This window comes from Chiroxiphia lanceolata, chromosome Z, assembly GCF_009829145.1.
Source record: "Chiroxiphia lanceolata isolate bChiLan1 chromosome Z, bChiLan1.pri, whole genome shotgun sequence".
Lineage (NCBI taxonomy): Eukaryota > Metazoa > Chordata > Aves > Passeriformes > Pipridae > Chiroxiphia > Chiroxiphia lanceolata.
In genome coordinates, this window is record NC_045671.1 from 18,918,487 (window position 1) to 18,938,113 (window position 19,627).

The window sequence follows — 19,627 nt, forward strand, 5'->3', positions numbered from 1 at the left end:
AAATATTTCGTGTTCCTGGCTATGTATTAAGTTAAAAATGAGAAACATTAAGTCCGAACCTTGTCAGTTCCATAATGTAAAGGAATTCCTTAGCCATTTGAAAACATCAGGGTTGAAATACTGAAATATCAATGTCACAGCTTTTAAAAAAGCTTGGGTTTTTTTTATGTTCCATGAGGGTTTGTGGGACTCCTGCAGTTTCCTTCAAACTTCAGTTTGCCCTAGTAAAAATCCTTGCATTTCTATGGTGTTTGGTTTTTTTTGTTGTTTTTAGTCTGTGGAGAAGTGAATGAGACTCAAGCACAGTGGTTTTAAAAATCAGTTTATTCCTCTTAAAATTTTTGTTAGTAACACAACAAATATACACCCAAAGAATATTCAATCAAGTCAAACATCAAAAATGAAGCTCAGATCTAATGCTAATCACATCATTGTTAATGATATCCAATTAGAAACCATTCTTCAGAGGAAACGTTATAGTGGCACGTACTTGGATAGACTGACTGTCCAGATGGAAGTTAGTTTCTAAAACTGTCTCAGGAAAAGACCAAACGAAAATGTGTGAGAACATACTTGCAACTATCTGGGCTGCAATTGTGTTGTGACAGTGTGCGTGTATTACAGTGCAGTACAGTGTAGTTTTAATATGAAAAGTCAATATAAATATTTTAAAAAGGTTAAAATTACAATTGCTTGGGTATCTCAACATTTTAAAATTTAGTTTTTACTGTAAACTTACTCTGTAGTTTTTCTCATATTTTTTTGATTTTTGCTAAGGATGTTTCTGTAATATGTCTTGCCTTAAAGCCCTGCCATTTTGTCTCTCTAAGAAATATCAGGATGGTTGAATTACAGACCTGTACTCTCATATACCTGTGTCTTATTGATGTGTTGGTCTAGGCTTACAAGGATATTGAATAATTGCTGTATTTCAGTTAAAGGCTGCCCTTGAAATAGAATGTTTTGTTATGTTGGTTTTGTTATGTAGGCCAGAGGATTTTTTTTTTCCTGTTCTCAGTTTAAAAATAATAATTTTGTTCTGTTCGATGGTCATTCTGGTTTTGCCGTTGTTAAGCTTTTGCCATGATAAGGCCAAGTACTGACTTATTGTTGCTTTGTTACAATTGCAGAAAATAAATAGAAATTATTAAAGAGTTCTTTTGATATATTTAGGGTCAAAATTATACTCTTATACTTGTCAAAATTAACTCTTTAGGTTTGTTTTAGCCTAGGCAGTTTAGATAAATTTTTCAGCTGAAAAATAACTGTTGCAACAAATACTTGTTTAGAGATCCTCTAGGTTCAATAAAGCAAGAGAACGCTCTTGTTGAAGCAAGACAATGTTATCAATACAAGTTACACCATTGCAACTAAGTAAAGAGGTTTCGTAAAATAGTTTGATGAAAAAGAAATTCATATTCTCATTGTGTAAAGGATTTCTGAATATTTTAAAGAAAACAAGATAGAAATAATAAATTGAAATCTAGTTAGAATTTACTTTATAGAATACATGAAAGAGATAATTTAAGCAAATATTTCCAGAATTGATGCCTGACGTTGCTTTTCTGGGAGTTACCTGAAATTATCTTACCCTTGGAGGTGGGTGGATGTTTTTGGTTTGTTTGTTTTAATATATAGAGGTATTGAGAACTTGAAAAGCAGTTAGCCCCAAGAAAAGCTTTAAGCTTGGTACTTCAGGAAGCTAAGAGTAGAGTATGGCTGGTTTTGGTTATTTTCTGGTATGCTGAATCAGTAAAAACCCCCTGATTTCTGCCCTCTCTGTTCCCTTAGTGTTCTCAAAAAAGGCAACAAATATCCTTAATATTTTTGCATTTAACAATTGGCTATTATTTACTCTATTTACTAACATGTTCTTCCTCCTGTTGTTACCATTCACTATTGTTGTTTCAAGAGTAATGCCTTCTATTTCTTTTTCTCTGAACACTGTGTGTGAGCAAGCATACTGTGTTTTTTGGTGTTCCTTGTCTGCATGAGGACATGCGGTTGAGCATTTTTTTCATACCAGAAGTGGGGAAGCTTCATATCAAAATGGTGACATGGTTCCAAAATCCATTTTATTTCCAATTGTGTGTTCTCCCACCAGAGTACAGCACTGTGGTTCATTCATTTGTACTGACCTGAGTTTTTGCCTATCTCAGTCAAATGAAAGACATAACCAATCCAGTTTGGGGACTTTTTTTTCCTAGAAGAGACACAAAGAAAGGCTTGAATGAGAAGGGAGAAAGAGATAAAAATACCTTAAACTGACAGTCATCAAATAAGGCTTTGCCACCTCAACCAGAAAATGCCAGTGCTGCTCACAGAGAGAGAGTTTCTTCACAGTACAGGCTATCTTTTCATGTTTCAGGTCCTTATCAGTAGCTACCAGGTTTGAGCCATCCTTTCCTCTCCCAAAGAGAATAAGAAAAAGGATTGCAGAGAAACACATTTTCAAGCAAGGATTTGCAAGATGGTGGTTGCAGTCTGTTAACTTAAGACTTCACCATTCCTGTCCAAGAGGACTGGACTGATTTCAGAGGAAGCCTTGTACCAAATCTTAGCGCCTTCTACTTCCCTCTCCCCTTTTTTTAATTTTGCTGATGAGTGAGAGATGCCAAGTCTTTCCTGAGTTCAAAGAAAGAATAATTGTGTGCTTCATTTACTGTAAAAACTGAGGATGTTTTGTGTTCTTTCTAGAAGTACTAAGATACTTACTTTTTTCCCAAATTCATGAGTATTAGTGTTGTCCTTAGCTGGAATAGGTTCACGGAGATTGTACTGCGACTTTTCACAATATAGCATCTCAGATTAGCAAGATAAATAGCTGTGTCTTAGTGTCTTCTGTGGTGCTTGAAGCTGCTTTAGACAGAGAAAAAACCCTTAATGCCTCTAAAGATAGAATGGTTCTTGTTTTTATGTCCAGTGTTGACTTTTTTTTTGATGTAGAAGAAGTAAGTAGTCAATTCTTTTTTTGGTGTATGATTCATTTTTTAGTGGATTAGGTAAGTTTCTTAATAAATAATTTTTTTTCATAGTTCTTTGTTTTGACAGGAGTATATTTGGGCTTTTGTCAGTTGGCCAATTGAGCTTTCTTACATTTGTCGGTCAGCATGTTAGGTTACATACTCACCAACACAATTTTTCCCTTTCCTTTGTCTACACATAGCTCCATAATTCTGAACTAGTTTGTAGATAGTGGACTGGGCTAAGAACCTGCCTGTGTATTTTTGTGCCTAGTTCGTCTTGCCTTAATGTATAAACATATGATAGCTGGTTTCATTTTCAGCTCTGCTGCTGATGTAACGCCTTTTTAAAAGGCTTGAGAGGGGGGAGCAGGGCTATTACATCAGACAAGAAATTTAAGGGACTAATGGTACAGTGAAAGTGTTGCTTTTAGAACAAATTAACAGAGATTGGGAACAAAATTATTGTGTACTTAAATTCTACTTGTAACAAGCCTGAGTTCAGAATTTTTAGACTGTGATAACCGGAGGCTGTGCGTGGGTTTTTGGTTGGTGGTTTTTTTGTTTGTTTTTGTTGTTTTTGTTTGGGTTTTTGTTTGTTTGTTAGTTTTGTTTTGATGTGCTGTTGGGCTGCTAATTTCTTGGCTGATGGGGTGTACAGGGAATCATCAAAGAGTTCCGGGGAAGAATGATGCTTCACTGAATGATGGTGTCTCCTCTGGATTAAAATTTAGTGTGTATTCAATCTTACTGTGTATCTTTTTTTCTTTCATTAGTCTTCACACCAATGCTTTTCTGCTTCACTGATTTTAGTCTATTCAGTTTCACTGTTTATAGTTTGTATTGGGTGTAGGTGGCAAGGTTTTAGTAGTGGGAGTGTGGCATCCCACCCTTAAGGGGGAGGGAGCACCCAAGATTTGTAGATGCTTGCGGCCAAAAGAAATGACTAAAGTCAGAAGGTCCACAAAAGCTTATGAAGTTTTATTAGCAAATTACACCTGGCGTGGAAAATGGTATGTATGTCCCTGACCTTCTAGTATAAGTACATGGCAGTCAGTTTGGGATGAAGAGGTAGAGTGAAAGGGAAGAGAGAGTTGAATTAAAGATGGAGAGAGAGAGAGAGAGAGGAAGGGAGAGAGATCACCAGTCCTGGTTCCAGCATTGATCCAGCAGATGGGGTGTCCAGGGTCCTGTGGGCGCCCACACACCTGGGCTTGGTGGTGGTACGTTTTTATAGATAAGTTTTCCCTGCCCTGGAGATAAGTGTCACACTTTCTATGCTAATTAGTTATCATGCACAGTGTGTTCTTCTAGACCTTTCTGGGAATGTGTCAGAGGGCTTTGGGGGTCTTTGGTGGTGTTGATTTTCCCCCTACAGTCCATGCCCACTTCTTCACCTCATTTCTTTGCCTGTGCTGTATGGTTTTGTGCTTCCTTCCAGGAACTAGAACAAGGAGATTTGTCCCAGAAAAGCTCTGTCCTGCCTCCAAATGGCGCTCTTCTCCAGCCACATCTTGTTCTTTCTCACAGCGTGTTACTGCCAACAGTCCTTGGCTGTTCTTACCAACAGTCCTTGGTTGGCTCCATGGCTATCCTGCTACTGGTGTTTGAGACAAACACATTAGCCTCTTATCTGCTAGGCTTCTACAAGGCGGCTGCAGGTGTGACTGCACCACATGCAGAAGCTTCCTAAAGCTGCTGCCATGGTGGATGTAACTAATTCCAGCTGGCTCCAAGATGGACGCACTACTGGCCAAAGTGGAGTCAGTCAACTATCTTAGTAGTCCCTCTATGATAACGTATTTAAGGAACCATAAAAGCTGCACAACAGCGAGGATAGAAAAGTGACAATATGCGTGAGATAACCCTGCAGTCACCAAGGTCAGTGAAGGACAGGGAAAAGGTGCTCCAGGCACCAGAGCAGAGATTCCTCTGCAGACGATGGAGAACCCCATGCTGGAGCAGGTAGATGTTCAAAGGAGGCTGTGACTGTGTGGGAAGCTTGTGCTAGAGTAGGCCCCTGGTAGGACCTGTGGCCCCGTGGAGAGAGGAGCCTATGCTGGAACAGGTTTGCTGGCAGGAGTTGTGACTCCATGGGGGACCCCCCCTGGAGCAGCCTGTGCCTGAAGGGCTGCACCCAGTGGGAGGGACCCACACTGGAGCAGTTTGTAAAGAACTGCAGCCTGTGTGAAGGGCTCACTTCAGAGAAGTCCATGATGGACAGTCTAATGTGGGAAAGACCCCACACTGGAGAAGGGGAAGAATGAGAGGAGGAAGGAGCAGCGGAGACAACATGTGATGAACTTCCTGGAACTGCCATTCCCTGCCCCTCTGCACTACTGAAATCAGGAGCTAGAGAGGCTTGGCAGGCACCTGGCAGCCAGTCAAGGTCAACCCACCACAAAGATACAGTCCACTGTTTTTACAGTAGATCTGATAGTATTATAGTATTTGTCTTGCCACATTCTGTTTCAAGGGCAGCCTTTAACTGAAATACAGCAATTATTCAATATCCTTGTAAGCCTAGACCAACACATCAATAAGACACAGGTATATGAGAGTACAGGTCTGTAATTCAACCATCCTGATATTTCTTAGAGAGACAAAATGGCAGGGCTTTAAGGCAAGACATATTACAGAAACATCCTTAGCAAAAATCAAAAAAATATGAGAAAAACTACAGAGTAAGTTTACAGTAAAAACTAAATTTTAAAATGTTGAGATACCCAAGCAATTGTAATTTTAACCTTTTTAAAATATTTATATTGACTTTTCATATTAAAACTACACTGTACTGCACTGTAATACACGCACACTGTCACAACACAATTGCAGCCCAGATAGTTGCAAGTATGTTCTCACACATTTTCGTTTGGTCTTTTCCTGAGACAGTTTTAGAAACTAACTTCCATCTGGACAGTCAATCTATCCAAGTACGTGCCACTATAACGTTTCCTCTGAAGAATGGTTTCTAATTGGAAGAAAAAAATGCTATATTTGTGTTCCCTTCTGTATTTACCCAAACTATCCATGGAGAAGTTAATATTTGGAGCAGTGTAAGTAAAGCACACATTCTGTGTGAAATGACATTTTCCTACCTTCTGTACTTCTACCAGTGGATTCTCTTTTGTAGTTCGTGATCCTTTGCATCTATTACAGTTTTTCTGCTTGAGCAACTGACCATAGGTAGACAGAGACAGATAGGGAGAGGGTATATGTCTGACTGTTGGTTTATAAAATATATATTGCAGAAGAGTGGTGGTCTGGAGTACTTCCTGTGACTATCCTGACATGCCGATTTCATAGTGTTGTCAGCTATCTGCTGTAGAACGTAAATGCTAAACAATTCTTCATGTATGTGAAGTAAAATATGAACAAACATAAATTTGAAGTAAATCAATTACATAGTTTCCTGCATTTACTGAGATACAGCTTTCTTGCTCATTCTGGGTTTTGAAGAGTTATAATTAGATATATCCTCAGGTTGGTCAAATCAGTGCTTTGGGGAGACCGTTGTTTAATTGATACTTAAATATGAGTTTTTTGGCTATTTTAGTTTAAGATGTGAGTTGTGAGTTTAGGTACTTTAACTGATTGGAGATGACCCAACGCTCTGATATTGTACAAAAACTGGAATTTGTTTACAAATTCATGTTTATATTGCTGTGGATGCATGTGATCTTTAAAAAAATCCTTCCTTCCCAACCCTACCAAAAGCTCAAGATTTCTCTTAGAAAAGAAAGGATTAAGTTAGAAAACCTAGGTATGTGTGTTTTGCATTGTTAGGCCGTATGAATTTTGTTGATTCAGAAACTTTTGAGACATGGGCAAGTAGAATTACGTGTGAAGAGAGCAGCCACTGAAGAAGAGAGGGCAAACAGTGTAATGTATGCTCATTTTGAGGGATTTGAATGAAAAATAGTGTCTTATTTTGTTATTTTTATGAACCAGGTAGTAAACTTCCTAATATTCTGTTTCCAAAACATAATTCTTAGAAATCAAAATAACTGGACAAAGTGAACTTGTAGACGGCTGCAGCTGATCTGATACAGGTGTGCCTTCCCCTGCCAGATTCTGGTAATAGATTCATAAATTCACAATTTCTGCTTCCAGTACTTGTTTCCAGTCGTATATTCTCCTGTTTATACTCCTCTTTAAAGAGGCTGCTGTTGATGCTTCTTTCAAAAGTGTTATGTTTTTCCAAAGTGTTGTGTTTTCCAAAGCTTTGCAGATCTCTGAACTAATAGGAAAATGAGAAAATTTCTCTTTTTTGTTCAAGGCTTTTGGGTTTGTAAATGTTGGGCAGGGAATTCAACTTGTGTCTTCATGTATGGCATCAGAGGCTTGGAGAAGGCATGGATATCTTTGACTAAGTGAGCACACAAGCTTCCATAGCATTATTGGCATCTGTCTGTGGGTGGCTGGAGGATGTCATACTTGAGCCTCTGGAAGAAGCAGGAGAAGGTTATGCTCTCTCTTTTGCTGACTTTCCTATTCTGTGGACATCTCTCCTGTGGTATTTGCAGTCTCCAAACTCTTTGTGTAGCAATATGGTTATATATTTTTCCTTTTAGATCACTTTTTATTTAAATAACATGGTGGGAATTATATGGGAAGTGTTGTCTTCTGATGATAATCAACACTTTAATTAAATCCTAGCAACACTGAAGCATTGTTAAAAAAAGAAGTTTTGATATCCCACTATTCTAACGAAGAGTTCTCTTCCATCTTTTTGATGGATGGATGTAGAATCTGACTGTTCACAGCCCGAGTGATAAGTTCTAATGAAAACACTAAAGTATAGCAGTCTGTTGATCTGTTGTCATATGAATTATACATACTGTGAAGTACTTGGCAAGCTAAGCTGCATGTAGAGGAAAATCCAAGTGCATTACTTTTTTGGTGTCTTAGTAAGAAAAGAGGGCTTGCAGCCTTTGACTTTACATAGTGCAGTGGTCATGGTACTTTATTTTCTCACAGTGTTACTAACGTGCCGTCTGAATGTTGAAGTGCAATCTGCTAAATGTGTCTGAAAGACTTTTTTGACACTTGGAGAAGAAAGTTTCCTGTCACCAGTTCAGAAGTTGAAATATAATTTCCAATTCCCTCAAAAAAATGGAGATTAAAAAAGCACATTTTCATTTGGAGTGTTGGCAGTTGATTGAGAAAATAAGTACTCAATGCCATTTTGGAGAAGTATGTATTTTTAGGCCAATTTCCTGAGGAAATGAAGCTTACATGATCATATTGTTGGTCTGCGTATGTTGGTCCTTCCTTAAAAATTGAGCCTGTCGTCTGATTTCAAGACAGACTTGAAGCTTAAGGGGTGACATTCTGAAGATTTTGTGAAAATCCATTGCTAATTGGAGAAAGAGACCTAAACTTGGGATCTTGTTGAGGAGAAAAGAGGCAGGAGCACAGCTGATGTGTGCTGTCAGTCATCAGCTAGTCAGCACCATTTAGGTTTGCCACCTCGCGGGAGTAGAAGGTACTGTTGTAACAACGACTGAGTTTCAAGGAAGAAAGATACATTTCCATAGCAAGGTGAAGTTTCCTTAGTTCCGCTGTGCACGTTTTCAAAAGTGAATGAAATTGCAAAAGAGGTTGCTTTGTTGTCTGTGCACTTGGAAACCTTCCCTTTAAGCTGTAGGTAGAACAATTGGTAGTGGCCGTGCTGGTTCTTTTTATTCTGTTGTGTTGTTAAATGAGAGATTTGAAATTAAGGTACATGAGTTTACATGCAGAAATAAAACCATTAGATTTCCTACAGCTATATTTTAATTATCTGTAGGGGGTGGATTTTATTATACTGAACAAAAATATCCCATTGACCTTTGTAAAGGTAGAGATAAGCTATGTTGCAAAGACAAAACTGAGAGTTCAGAAATGCTGCCTCAAAGTTCTCTGATTCTCTGCAACGGAAGGCTGTATTAGAAGGTGAGAAGTCACAGGCTAAATTTTGACTTCATCTTCTGGTATTAAATGTGTTTAATCCCATTTAACGTCATTACTAATCTGTTGTATTTAAAAGAAAATAACTCTCCTCACTGTCTCTCATGCATATACAAACATATGCATATACACACACACACAAAACTTCCTTTTTTTTAAAGTATTTAGCAGCCAGTTGAAGTCTGAGAAGCTGCATATGTGGGTATTTTTGAGGTTGTCTCGGTTTTTAAATCGACCAATTTCTGTTTTACAGTGCCTGAAAATGACAACGAAGAGGAATTTGTTTTTGCGGCTGGTGCCATGCCGCTGTCTTCGTGGAGAGGAGGAAACTGTGACTACCCTTGATTATTCTCACTGCAGCCTGGAACAGGTGCCTAAGGAGATTTTTACTTTTGAAAAGACCTTGGAAGAACTGTATTTAGATGCTAATCAGATTGAAGAGCTTCCAAAGGTATGTTGGGTGGTTTTCCTTATAGATACACTTACTCTTTACTTCACCAGCATTGTAGAAGCTCATAGTGAGTGTCTGGATTCCCACTTCAGCTTTTAGGCTGTAGGTTGCAGTGAAGCAGCCCTGGTAGACTGAAAGTTTATTTATTCCATCCTGATGGCTTTGCTGCATGAGTTGGAATGAAACTGCTTAAGCAACTGAACTAGCCTAAGAGAGGTGCATGGTAGAAGAGACTGGCTAATAAATTTATTTCTGTGGCAGTGTCAGCTTGTGCATTGAGAATTGGGCAGTTTACTGCTTACCTTTGTCTAGTCTAAGGTTTAATTATCCCCATGATTAGAAAGACTGCTTGAACACTTATGTTTTGTTCCTTTTTGTTCTGTTATCTTAACTGCAGGGACATGTAGTAGCCTACACTTGCTTCAAGTAATGTGTTTGTACATTAGAACAAGCCATACTTACAGGGTTATTTCTGAGAAGCTAAACATTTTTTTTTTCAGTTTTTAAGTAATTTTGGTCATTGTGTTTTGCTACCCTTTCAATTTTCAAAAGAAAACACCCTCACATATAAATTCAAATACTGTAAAGAATACATACAGAGAAATTAAGGGATAATGAAGACATAGTAGAGATGTTTTATTGATTGATTTGAAAGAAATTGTGATATTAAAACTATCCATAGAAGAGCTGTAAGGGAAGGCCTGTAATATTTGAAATGATCCTAGCCAATTTGGAACCAGAGTTTCAAGCTGTGTATTACTTTTCCCTTTTATTTAGTCTTTCAACTCTGAAAAAGGCTTTTAATTAAGCCATTTCAAATATGAAGGGTGCAGTACTTATAAGGCCCTCTCTAGCTTTCTGAAGCCTAGTTAAGACATTCCCACTCCCCTTTTCTCTTTGCCCATGGTGGTGCTTTGTCGTCTTCTGGCCTTTGTATGCCACAACACAGCTGGCTTGGGGCTACTTGTCAGCCTGATCACTGAAATGACCCATCACTGTGGCTTTTGGATTTTTTTAATTGCCCTGAATCTTTTCAGAATTCCAATTTACTTCAAAACTAAGTTCTTACAGTATAGCTCCTTAATTTACCTGACTGCCTGAGGGCACAGCATGAGCATCATGGCAGAGAAGTTGATTTTACATGGAATGCTAGTGTATAGTCTCACTTCCAAAATTGACTGTGCATTTGAAACGTCTGAAAAGGTACCCTGTTTATCCCAAGTGCTATAGTATGCATTTGAGCTAAAGAGGTTAAACTGTAACAGTTTTACTTTTCTCTCTCACTTTTCTGTTTGGAAGAAATTGAAATTCTGCAGTAAAATAGTCTTTAATTATATGACTTCCATGGTTTACTAGCAGTAATTATGAATATGTAAACACTAAAAAAGAACAACAACAAAAGTAACAACTACAAAGTCAACACCATTAAAAGCTCCCTTCCCTCTCATTTTCCTTTAGGGATCTTGCAATTCCTTGTGCAGCATGTACTTTGACCTGATTAATCAGGGAAATTTCTAATGATTCCAAGAGTCTGGATTATTGTTTTCAGGGAAGGGCTTTAATGTGTTCTTGAAATAAAGGAGTGACTCCAAAACACAAGCTCATCGAAGTTGTCCTTCCCATATATATTTGAAGTAACTTGTAACTCTTCAAAGCCTTAATGACATTAACTAGTTCTAACACAGACACATTCATGAGGAATTGGAAACAGCAGTAGACAAGTTAAAGCTCATTCCTTTAACTGTTCATTTTGCTAATTTATGCTTGCTTTTGCTCTGAGGTGGTGTATGCAAATGTTACATAAATGGGGCTTGTTCAACAGTTTCTGGTTGAAATAATGGCCTCGTGGTTGAGAGAGCAATAAAAAACTTTGGTCAAACTAAGCCCATTGCTATGATGGTGATTGGGATAAATTTTAATTAAATTGAACACTTCCTAGTTTTTTATGATCTTTTCTCAGAATTCCAAAAGAGAAGAATACTAAGTCAGGGTATTTACGAATAATCTTATCCAGAAATTGTCAGGAAAGGAATATTCATCATAAATTGTTTAGATGAATCTTTTCAACACCTTTCTCAGAATTATTTATTTTGTACTATCTGTAAGTTTCCTACATATCAGTTGAGGATTTTTCTTCCATTACATTAATCTTACTTGCCCTATTTTGTCAATTTGTAAAGCTTTTGGGTAAGAATCTCTAGGTACCTTGCATATGGGAAGAGATCTGGCTCTGAGCAAGTATTTGATAAAGGTGGTAATGCATGTATACAGAAGAGATTAAACAGTTTTCTATACCCATAGCTCAAACTTCACTAGTTTTCATGATAACTTTGTTGGATTTTTTTGTACTTAAAGTAGAAAGCATGAAGGGAGAAAATATTGTAAGATATAACAAAATGAAATTTGAACTTTTGGAGGAGATCAATGCCTAGTGAAATTCTGTGTTCCAGAACTGTTTGACTTTAAAAGATATGTCTATCAATTTTTTTAATTTCTTTTTTTAATAAATTCTATTTACCTCTGGGGTATTACATGGCATGTCTATTATGGAAAATATTTTGCAATGTTTGCAGGTCTGTGTGTAACTACAGGTCACAGTTTCTAAGATACTGGAAGGAATTTGTAGGAAGTGTTAAGCTGCTGACTTGTGACCATTTGCAGTTTTTTGCTTTCCTGAGCATTGTAAACTTAGTCAATTTTCAATGAAACTAGTTAAATAAAGTTTTTGTAGTAAAAAAACTCTAAATAATCTGGCCTTCAGGCCTTGAGATCAGAAGTTTAAAGGAATTAAAAACAAAATCTATATAGAGGAAACTGAGAGAAAATCATATGCACTTTTTTCTTTGTTTCAATAGCAACTTTTTAACTGTCAGTCTCTACACAAGCTGAGTTTGCCAGACAATGATCTAACCACATTGCCAGCATCCATTGCAAATCTCATTAATCTCAGGGAACTGGATGTCAGCAAGAATGGTAAGTCACTTTGCTTATTATGTTGGGGTGACTAAAAGGCAAAACACCGTTGACTGTACAAAGACAGCAATGAAAGTATAATTTCTCAAAGCTACACAGCTAGTAATTTTTAGATTACTGCTCTAAATCACTGCTTACAATAAAAGATGCTTTTTATGGTCTGGTTGTGATACTTAATTGTATTTCTTAAACTGGTTGGTTTGTCCTTTGAGATTCATTACCGTAAAACAATACTGTCAAAGTGCATAAGCTCAAATGTGTTGGTTTTAGTAACTTTTATCATCTGTCACTATACTGAAGAGTGGTTGCACAAGAGTTTGTAAAATTTTGCTGGATTCTGTTGTTGTATTTTGTTTCATACAGAAATTGATTTGGTTTTTTTAAAAAAAGCTGTCAAAAAATTGGCTGCTTTGCTGTCCTGCTCTGGGGATGGTAACTGTTGCTGTGAGGAAAAGTATTTGTCTCCACAGACATGAGTTGGTTCACTTGTCTGTGAGTTAAAAGTCTATCATTCTGTGTGCGTCAGCCTTTTATAAATTAAATGTTGTCAGCCAAGTATTTTGTACGTGGGGGTTTACTGATTGTGCTACTTTGGCAAGCTGGCAGATGTATGCAATTATGAGGAAATTGAAATAACTTACATTGTCTTCAGATGTAGGTGTGAGACTTATTTGAGAGAAAAGTTAAGTCATGCTAATTGAAGAAGATGAAATAGTTGTCTCTTACTAATTCAAAGTGAAAGAAAAGGACCTCTCATTGAAATAATATTTGAAAGTAATTACGTAAATATTCCAAAGATTTTGTCATATTCAATTCATTGTTTTATTTGGGCTGCTAGCTAATAATGACTCCACAAAGCGAAGTAAATTCTGCTTTACTAAGAAAGCATTCCAGTTGTTGAAGTGTTGGCATTCTACTTGATTGTTGTAGCCCAATGTGTACTTAAACTGTTACTTTATTATTTCTGCCTAAGGAACACAGCATTTAGTGTAATAAATTGACCTGGTTGTCACTGCTCTGTTCCTGGTACAAGTGGATTGATAGATAGTCTTTCTTAAAGAACACTGGCCTTAAACTGTCAGAGTAACACACAACAGAGAAAGAATCATCTTTTTGTCCTAGACTAAACTGTTGAAAGTATTAACTGTTTGCAACACAAGTTCTCAATGCAGAAGACCTAAAAGCAGCAAAGGGGGATTTGAGTGCTAGTGCTGGCAAATTCCATAGCTCATGTACTTAAATAGACAGCTGGAGCTAGGGAGCTACTTGTGTGTCCAGAATGGAATGGCCTTTAGCTAAGCCTTCAGAGAGCCACTGAAAGAGCACTTGTTCTCTGAGACATATGACACAGTATCCCACTAAACTGTGAAGCTCTGTTAACTAGAGGTTGGGGATTTTTTTGACACCCTTCGGAGAAATGACAGGGTACAAGCTTATTTACACTATTATCATGTGCTTGTTCTAAGTCTTATCACAATTTGGATAGCTTCTCTGACCAGTCTTGCAGATAAAAAATAGTCCTGAGGTCACAGGCTTGTTTACTGGGGACATGTTGTCTCCCGGTAGTCCTGAAATCTCTGTAAAACTCAAAACAACCAAATCACGGTCCCTGTTTGTTCCTGTTGGGTAAACGAAGAAATAGTGCTGTTTATTGTAATATATTTAGTATTATTTGAGACTTCAGTTTGTTGGCTTTCCCTTTCTCTGTTTCTGTCCATTGTTGCAACCGTGGAAGATTTTTCTCTTGACAGCTGCAAGCCTATTCTCCTCCCTTGTGTCTGCTTTTCTTTTTGTAAGAATTTACTGCTCAAGTTCCCACTATCCATGATTGTTCTGATGTATGTCTGTAGTAGAACTTTATAGAAGGGATTTTACTAGTTTTCTGAGATTAGCAAAATTTATAAAAGTCTCCAGTTCTTCCTTTTTCTTTGTTGCATATCAAAAGAATAGAGTGTGGCCTTTGTGGGAAGCACAGGGATTGCTTTCCTCTGATTTATAAAAAAACCCAGTTAATGGAGATTAGTCTCCAATAATGCAGGATGATGAGAGATGCTGAATTCAAAAATAATTCAGTGTATTTTTCAGATTCCTGTGGTTGTGGCAAGTGAAAGGTTCCTCTGTTGTTCTTGTAGTATTGATATAGCATTAAATATTTTCTTCTGATGTGGATGGAGCTAAATTTGAATTGCAGATGCCTTTAGATCAAATATGCATTTAGTTTTAAAGGTTATATTTTTAGAAGGGTAGTTATTTAGACTTTGATTTTCAAATACTAGCATACATAAAATATAATAGGATTTTCCTGTAGAATATTTCAACCATTTGTGGCATAGGCCTAATCAAATGTGTTGACCAAAGTATTTAGTTTTCTAAAGAGCTGATTGAAAAATGAAAAACTAAGCTTCAGTTTTAAAATGGTTTCAGATTACCTCATGAATTGCAGTCTGGCTCAGAGTGAAACCTGTTGCACAGGAGAGTATCCACGTCTCCAAGTGGAACTACGTGCATATATATGTGTGTATGCATAATATTTGGTGTTTAGATGAAAGATCAAAATTGCAGAAATTCTTCAAGGTACCACATTTGTTACATAAAAGGTATTAGTCCATGCAAGCAATCCTAATGGTGCTTTAATAGCTCATGAGAAATCTTGCCCTTTTAATTTCTGATTTAAATGTATCTGGTTTCATACACACAATATATAAAACTTTGTAACAGAGACACAGCAGATGTGCACATGTGGATACTTAAGAATATCTAATAATATTTAATCAGACCAAGGATTCATTTAGTCTAGTGTCCTGTCTCCAACAGTGGCCAAATGCAGAAGCCTAGGGAAAATTCGGTAAAATACAGGAAGCCAGGAGACATGCATGTTTCCCTGTATGCTCCCAGAGTCCAGCACCTTCTCTTATTTGGCCTCCTCGAGCCAGACAGATGGAGTTTTCATTTAGTAGTCTTCATTTGACTACTCTGTCAGTTTAGTGGTGAATGTTTTGAAACATGCTGAGTTACGGGGTACAAGTCTCTAATGGTTGTGTCTTGTGGAGCACACAGAAGTCTTTGTACAAGAGTATGGTTTGGAATGTATTTTTCATGGCTGCTGAAGCGGTCATGGCACAAGTATAGCCTAAACATACCAAATTGCTGCTATGTGTGCAGCAAGCATAGACTAGAGTTAGTTTTAACTCTGCCTTTGTAGTTTATTTGGTATTAGTCAATAAATTCTGTAGTTTTTGGTAGAGAGTGCTTCCATTGTCCTTTTATGGCATTTTAACCTAATTCCCAAGGCTATTGTAAACCCTTAATATCAAAGGTATCCCATTGCTTCTTTCGAGGTATACTTCAGCTTTGAAATTTTTGGCTGAAGCTTAATGCTGTTCTAGCTACAAAGATGAAATGGTACTTGAACAAATGGTACAATAAGCAACTGGGTTCCTACACCAGAAATTACATCCAGCCTTGTAGAAAGCATTGAGAGGTACCCTTTTCTCCCAGTACTGTAATCTGATGTGTTACATCCTAAAGAGAAGTTGCAACATACAGAGTGTAAGAGCAGCATAAAAAAATGAGTGTTTTATTTATGAAGCTGAAGTAAATTAGAACATTTCTAATTCTGTATAGCCAACTTATTTATATATTACAGCTGTACAGGAAAAAAATCCCACCACCCACGAAAAAAACCCTGCAACCTACTCCTTACCCATAAATCAATCTCTTTCAAGGTTTGTTAGCCTTCAGGGGACAGTCCTTTCCTTGTGACTCTGGAATGCCAGCCTTAGCATGCATCTAGGGCAATATGGAAGACTGTTGAGGAAATACTTTTGACTGTCTCTGTAGAACGGGAAAGCATTTATATACAGTGTATGATGGTGTATGTAAATGCACAGAAGAGTTAACTTCTGAGAATCAAGTAATTTGAATTTCCTAGAAGCCTGGGAAATGCACTTGAAATTGCTTGTATCTGTGGAGTTAGTCTAGTGGGAACCAGTGAAATTATCTACTTTTCCCTACATGCTGGTGATGAAAGAAAAAGATTGAATTTTTAAGTTTCACATTATTCAGATATTTGGAGGATTAAACAGCAGAATCAGAAAATAACCAGCAAGACCAAAACATGGGGCTCTGGAAAAAGTGGTACCTTCAAAAGTGTCTTAGAGACTAAGGTGTGTTTTCTTCTACAATGATGTTACAGCAAATTTAAACATGTCAATTTGTCAGTCTGTATTGCATGGAATCTTCTTGGAAAAATACACAAACTAAACCCAAGAAAACACTCCCCTCCCCTCACCCCCCTGCCTTCAAGGCAGTAATTTTAAAGAATTTTGTTAACAGATGCAAATTTAGATCAAATATGTTTTCTTCACTGTTCTAAAATAATCTGTTGATTTGGCAAACTATCTTTAGCACACTGTGTGACAGAAGTTGGGGAGCTGGAGAATGAGAATTCAGGAAACTGTCTAGTCTTACATTGGTACACTTAGGAATCTTTTTTTCCAAGGAATTGAGAATTATTCATAGTTAATAGAGGGATACAGGTCCAAGTTTTACTTTCTGCAGGCAAATAAGAGGGGAAGATCCTGAATACAGAAGTAACTTGCTGTAAAATTGCTATTTCTCTTCTTATACTGATGGAAGGTGAGAGGGACAGACAGAAGCAGGGGTTTTATATCATCCATGAAAGTGAAATAAAAGATAATTGATTTGCTGCAGACTTCTGAGTCTGTAGGTCTACTGTAGTGTATCATTGTATAGAGGTTATAAATTTTATCACAAATGCAGGCAGCCATTCTATTTAAAGTTTTTTATTCAAGTCTTTGTAGTATTTTTTTCCTAAATACATTGTCCTATTGAAGGTACTGAAAAAGATCTGTCTGTTCAGAATAAAGAGATCTCTGTGTAAGAGAGGATGCTAATAAAATGGAATTTCAGTGCAGTTAAGGTTTTAAATGTGAAATTTGAGTATACATATGTGAAATTCTGCAAAAAGTTTAATAAAAATCTCTTCCTGCACTCAAAAGAAATTTTTGTAACACAGAAAAGGTATTGTAGAAGTAATTAGGGGCTTTTTAGATGTGGATTTACTTGTAATGACAACATAGAATAGGATCATAGAATAGAATGATTCATGTTGGAAGGGAGCATAAAGATCATCTAATTTCAAGCCCCCACTGTGGACAGGGACACCCTCCACTGGACCAGGCTCAGAGCCCCATCCAGCCTGACCTTGAATGCTTTCAGGGATGGGGCATCCACAACTTCCCTGGGCAGCCAATGTTTCACCACCCTCACAGTAAAGAATTTCTTCCTAACATCTAATCTAAACCTACTTTCTATTTGAAGGCATTCCCCCTCGTCCTGTCACAGGTACTGGAAGGCTTAGGTCACCCTGAAGCTGATTGTACAAACTTAGTAGAATTTTCTTCTTGATCTTGACTACCTATCATGAATTCTTCTCCTTCCAGCTCCAGAGCATTGTATCTCCTTTTTAGGAGCACATTGGTAGCCCAGGGAACACTCTTTCTCCTGCTCTGAGCTGAGACGAGAGTCCAGTCTCCCTTCTCATGTTAATTAGCTGGGCCTGCTGGCTCAGGGTTGAATGCTAACTGACCTTCAGCTTCCCAGGACTTAAGGCAGGGCTATCACCCTGCCTGTGTGAGAGCATGAATCTCCTGCTCAGATTCCCAGATGGTATGTTACCTGGTGAGCTCTTCATGCAATGTGGAACTTCCTGGAAAAGGTTGTCTGTCTGGGCACACTTGGACCCATGGCACTCAGTTCTGTCTTCGGGCTCCAGGAGGACTTGCAGATTCTGGAGTTCCCTGCAGCTCAGGGTTTGGGGAGCTCTCTGAGCTTTCGAGAGGTCTGTTGGGGTGTAGACATCTACCTGGGGAGGCTGTGGTCTCTCTGTCTGGGTTTCATCCCCAGCCTGACAGTTGCAAAGGGTAGACACCTATTTTGTTGCCAAAAAAAGGGTGCTGCTCTGTGCTCTTCCTTGTGAACTGCCATATCCTTCTTCTGCACCCTGGTGTCAGGCTCCCAGTCACTCACACTCACTGAAGCCTCTGGCTATGCCTCTCTCCATGTCAGCCTCGCTTGCAAGAGCTGTTGGGACCTGGCTGGTTCCTGGCAAGTCTCTCAGCTGTTATTCGTTTTCCCCCTGACTCCAGGAACCCTCTGCCCACTTCAAACGAAGGCTTAGCCCACTCAGAACTTAGTGTAGCCAGTGGTGCTGTCACTGCTGTTGCCACTCGCCTTACCAGCTGACCAAAGGAGAAGCTTGTATCTTTGTTTTTGTAACAGGATGTGCTTTGAGTGACACTCCTCGTGTAGCAACTAAAAGCAACTGGACAGATAATGCTGAATTTGCAGCCCAGGGTAGAGACCGGGGGTGTGAAAAACAAAGCAGCTTTAAATGTTTATGTTACACTTCAGTTTTGTGCTACGCTGGGTACTCGACAGCACTCCATCCATGAATTAGACATAGTTGAAAACCACATGAACCTTGATAATTGTCCAAGACAGCATTATGAACACAACTGCTGCCCACAACCCTTCTAGTGTTCCACATTTTGCAATTTTACCCTGCCCTGGCATGTTATTTTTATGTAAATTGGTGTGTTAGGCATGCCTTCAAGAAGCAGAATTATTGGCTATCCTTTTTTTTTTTTCCACAGAAAAGGCATTCAGGAACCTATCTTGCTACTCACACTCCTCCTTTACACTGTGTAAGGGACAGGGCTAGAACAGACCTAGAGATACCTTAATCTGAAAACCAAAGTTCTTCCAAAAGGTTTGAGGACAAATGCTTGGAAGACTCTTACGGGTTTGCTGCACTATCTTAGCTGTGCCAGTATATGTGTATAAAAGCAATAAAAACCCCAAAGCCACAAAAGTCTAAGCAGAAAGGCATTAACTGCTGTCTTACAGATGAGCCTTGTATCTTATGGACCTGAGATGCTGATTGATCTGAAACCAGCTGCTGCAAGGAATCCTTCCTCTTAAGAATTCTGGGAAGAGGAATGAATGTTCAAAAGGAAGGATGTGCATTGAATTGTTTGTGCTCTAATACACTGCTTAGTTCGAATAATGAAAAGTGCTGGTTTCAGTTTAGAAGTTAGGCAGAAATCCCAAATTAAAGTAAATTACATAAATATATAACAATATAGACTGTGGCTAAATATATAACAATATAGACTGTGACTGGTACTTTAAATTTTCATTTTAAAATTTCAGCTCTTGCAAACGGATTTTTCATAATCTTTGGGAGAGTTGTGGCATGTATTCT

General features: G+C 38.0%; 1 protein-coding gene across 6 annotated transcripts in view; it reads left to right on the forward strand.

Moving 5' to 3' along the window:
* ERBIN (erbb2 interacting protein) overlaps positions 1 to 19,627 on the forward strand; it is a 108,030-nt gene that overhangs the window by 40,975 nt on the left and 47,428 nt on the right. For all 6 annotated transcript variants that reach the window (XM_032675483.1, XM_032675478.1, XM_032675477.1 and 3 more), the window contains 2 exons: positions 9,169 to 9,366; positions 12,222 to 12,339. In XM_032675483.1, coding sequence (XP_032531374.1) covers positions 9,178 to 9,366; positions 12,222 to 12,339 — 307 coding nt within the window. In that variant the 5' untranslated portion in view covers positions 9,169 to 9,177. The remainder of the gene's footprint in view (positions 1 to 9,168; positions 9,367 to 12,221; positions 12,340 to 19,627) is intronic.